Source organism: Pyrus communis, chromosome 15 (genome assembly GCF_041283825.1).
Source record: "Pyrus communis isolate YQ-2024b chromosome 15, ASM4128382v1, whole genome shotgun sequence".
Lineage (NCBI taxonomy): Eukaryota > Viridiplantae > Streptophyta > Magnoliopsida > Rosales > Rosaceae > Pyrus > Pyrus communis.
This window is the reverse complement of record NC_142579.1, coordinates 25,266,604-25,270,727: the sequence shown is the minus strand read 5'-3', so window position 1 is coordinate 25,270,727 and position 4,124 is coordinate 25,266,604. Positions and strand designations below refer to the sequence as shown.

The following is a 4,124-nucleotide window of genomic DNA, read 5'->3' as shown; positions in this document are numbered from 1 at the left end:
AGGATGAGGATCCTCCTGATCATGTTCATCTTGCTATTGAAATTTTATTCAACGGTTACAAACAGAAAACCATTTTAAAAGTTATAATAATTGTAACCGTTAGATAAAATTTCAACGGCCCGATAGGCTTGATTAGAGGATCCTCATCCTTTGCTCGGAAGAGGATCCTCATCCCTCTAATTAGCTCAAGTCTGAATCTGGGCTTTCGACCTCACGAATCCAGGGCCCTACTGATTGTGTTTCTCAGATCACTAGTGATACTATTGCTATTCTTAAGCCTTCTTTTGGGTTGATCATACTGGAAGAGTAAACAGTATAGGTTTGGTTTTCACTCTTCAAGTTCGTAGGTTAGGGTTTTGACACCTCATCCCACATGCCGTCATTTCAACCTAAAACATGAATAACGCACATTGGATGACGCATGTAAGTCGCTGAGCTCAACACATTGGCAACAACATGAAGAGACCCAATATCATTTATACTGTTATGCATGATTCTAATTCCCTGACTGTGGCCCCAAATGCATCGACAAGGAGACCGGAGAAGGGGGTGGTAGGCTTAGTAGGGCTCTGACCCATCACCCGATCGCTATCCATACGACCATACAAATGACTTAACTCTCACTTAAATTCTTTGACGCACATTCAACCGTCAAATTTTGCTTGTAATTGAGTTTTATTTGAAAAAGGAAGAAGATTAATAAGATTGGTTGTTGATGTTGGGCGACTAGTTTGAACTTGGGGGCAATCAATAATTGGGGAAGCAGCAAAGTTATTGAATTGGTTGGTACACTGAGACATCAAGCGTGCCTTAGGTCGCATGGGCTTCCACAGTATGCATACAATCACATGCCTATGGGTCCCTCTCGGAGGCTTCCCTTCTGACAGAGATGCTTTTTGACCCACACAACTCACAAGAACAAGGCAACAAAACACTACAGAGAAGAAAGAAACTCTTCACTCCCTCCATGATTTTACTGCTTTGCATATGAATGCATAAGAAATCGAAACCCTAATCGACACGAAGGACGTGGCCGTACTGAGCGAAATCACATTCAAACTTACTGCATCTCTCATGCATCCTGGTCATCCCACCATCCCTACTGTCCTTCCCAATTTATGATTGTGTTCATGAAAGAAATAGAGAAGTTTCTAAAAGGATACATAGATATAATAATACTGCCTACCTTCAAGAAATTTGAGCATGGGGTTTCCAATAGAGTCTACAAACAAATGCATATGCTCGTGAGAAGACGCGATGCATTCTCTGTGTTTGAAGCTGGTGAAATAATCCCATTGATGACAACTTGATTAGGGGTCTATCAATGAAGAATTGAAGAAGATACTTCAAACGTATCGAGGAAACTAACACCCCCGATTTCGAGTTCTTGTTTCTTTTTCCCCCACATGGAATATTTCAGACTCAGAATTGCAGGCCTTCTGTGAAGAGCGCCTGGAAATTCTCTCTTTAACCAACAAATTCAATAGGAACTGATTCCTGTAATGGATCCACGAGAGAGGAAGCTGTACATTTAAAGAAATACATGATGCACCAAATATGTTTTTGAAGTTCCCCAATTATAGCAGAATCAAAGTAGACACTGAGCGATGCTCTACTCAGCTGCCAAATAAAACCAATTACCATTGAGAAATGCACAGTGAAATCCACACAAGATGCTAAGATCTTCCCTCCTGATTCTTTGCATTCTCAGGCTAAAGCTTCGAGTGATGCTTAATGGTTCTTCCCATTGCCAAGTGTGAGATCCAGATCATCTGCTCCTACCTCATGTATTCTCTCACCCTCCCAAGCTTTCAGTGTGCCACTCTCAAACTCAAAATCCGAGCCTCGTCCCCTCTCTGCAGTGCTTGCCCATCCCATCCCCACATGGGCTTCAACAGCATTCTGCAGAACATTCTGCTCAGCCACTGGTTTCATAAGATTAAATGTGGGCGAAGGCGGAGCAACTGAGGGTGCCCCTGTCTGAAAACTGACCCAACGCCCAGAGTCCACAGTGGAAGCATCAGACTCATCACATTCTGGTATTGTGGCAGGTGTAAGATGGTGTCGACGTGTAGGACTTGAAGGGGCAGAGGCTGCGAAAAGAGGGTGGCGCAGGGAGTTTATGCAGCCATTAGTAAGGGAGTCCCAATCAGGTTTTCGCTTTGAACCTCTTGAGGTTGGAGAAGAAAGAGGTGGAGTTACAGGAGCACTATTGGATATTCTAAGAGGAGGAAGATTTGTGGGAATGGAAGCTATGTTACGGAGGAACGGAAGAAGGTAAGAGGGGTTTCCATCAAAACGAGTAGGACTTGGGAAAGAGGAGGAGGATGGACTGGCATGGTAAGATGGCACAGGACTTGGGAAAGCTGAGGATTGTGGGCTTTGTTGAATAGAGGAACATGCACTCATATTTGTTGGGGCGCCTGCAATTTCCATTGGAGATGGCTTGCATCCCTGCATCCAAAACAAGCATTCCGCACACAAACTCAACAAAAAAGGTGAATGAATAAACCAATTAACAGAAAGCTAAATCAGCAAATATAGCTTTAAAATTCCTGGGTTTTCCCCTACTATCAATTGAAATCCAACATATTGACACATGGAGCAGAGCAAATCGATGACCTGCTGAATTCTTAAAGCAAAGAAAAACAAATACTTTCGAGTACAAACAACATCGGAGATCTCACAAAAGATTGAAGACAAAATTGCATGCCTAAATCTCAACCATTTCATCCATAACTTTCAACAAATCAAGAAAATTTCATAATCTTCTTCTTAAATCTAGTGAGAGACCCAATTCATGATAATACAGATCCTGACTCATATCAGAACCAGAACAGAGAAACAGATATACAAAAAACAAGAGGGTTTGGTTATTTTGTGGTATAGATTAATTTGTGAAAAAAAAAAAAAAAAACAAAACAAATTCATTCAAAGAACTAAAAGCTTCCCACTAATTAAGATTAACAAGAAACAAGCTCCTTGAGCTGGAATCACCAAGCTTCAATCCACACCTCCTTATCCAATGATCCTCAAAGATCAAAACCCAACTGGGATTTCAACAAGAAAGCAAGGATTCACTAAATCAGCCAAAATCAAGTCCAATATGATTTGCATGCAGAGATCTATGAAACCCAAAAGCCAAAAGCAAAAGCAGAAACCCAGTTATAGAAAAAGCGGATTCAGTCAAATCTGCACAACAGTAAAATGAAATCCCACAAACCTTGCGGTAGGTGGTGCCATCCTCTTCCACAACCCAGCCAGCTTCAGCACAGAGAGCTTTCAAGACCTCGTTGTTATCACAGTGCTTGGGAAGCTTGTAGCTTCCCTGAGCTCTGAGACCAGAATATATCTTAGCAGCAATGGCTCTTCTCCTCCTCTCTCTCCTCTTATTGTTCTCTCTCTCTTTCCATGTTGGTAACCTCCCCGATGAACCACCGCCTGTCATTTAGCTTTTCCGAGTCGGCCACCTCCTTCCCTTCTGAGCTTTCTCTCTCTAGAATCTGTTTTCTCGTGGGAGAGAGACAGAGAGAGAGGGGTATGGTATGGTGTGTTGCAGTGGGAAGGGGAGGGAAGAGGAGAGGGAGCACTATTTTTCTGGCTGTCCCACGAGTAAAGTGCTTTCTTTATTCAAGGGGTCTCGACTCTCGATCCTCTTCCCTATTCACACATATCATGCAAATTGGATTTCGAAGGGCACAAATTTTTATAATAAGATGGTAATTAGGGTTTAATGTTAATAAGGTGGGAATTTTTTAATGGAATACGTTCGCTTGAAAAATAAGCAAAGTGATGGTGGAATAAATTTTTTTCAACTCAGTTGAAATAAGTTTACTTGGAAAGATGTAAACGAAATTAACTGTTTCTTTTGTATTTTAGTTTGTGCAATGTACACGAGTGAAAAGGGTGAGGAGGTTGTGTTTAGAACGGAGTTGTGATCCAAAACGATTAGAAAAGCATTACAAAATATGTCTGTTACGATTAGATTGTAAACTCAAATATCTTAAGTTAGAACATTTACGAATGACAATATTTAAAAATTTAATGGCATGTTTGATATTCTATTTGAAATTTTTTATCATTTCTCAAAATATTTCTTAAGAACACTTCTTTAAAATAATTTT

General features: G+C 40.9%; 1 protein-coding gene across 1 annotated transcript; it reads right to left on the bottom strand.

The window, feature by feature from the left end:
- Window positions 1–935: 935 nt before the first annotated feature.
- Window positions 936–3,715, bottom strand: LOC137733757 (protein BZR1 homolog 1). The gene is made up of 2 exons (XM_068472940.2): window positions 3,224–3,715; window positions 936–2,454 (listed from the first exon to the last, which is right to left on the bottom strand). The coding sequence occupies exons 1-2, from the start codon at window positions 3,446–3,448 to the stop codon at window positions 1,732–1,734; spliced, it is 948 nt and encodes a 315-aa protein (XP_068329041.1). The 5' UTR covers window positions 3,449–3,715; the 3' UTR covers window positions 936–1,731.
- Between the last annotated feature and the right edge of the window lie 409 nt (window positions 3,716–4,124).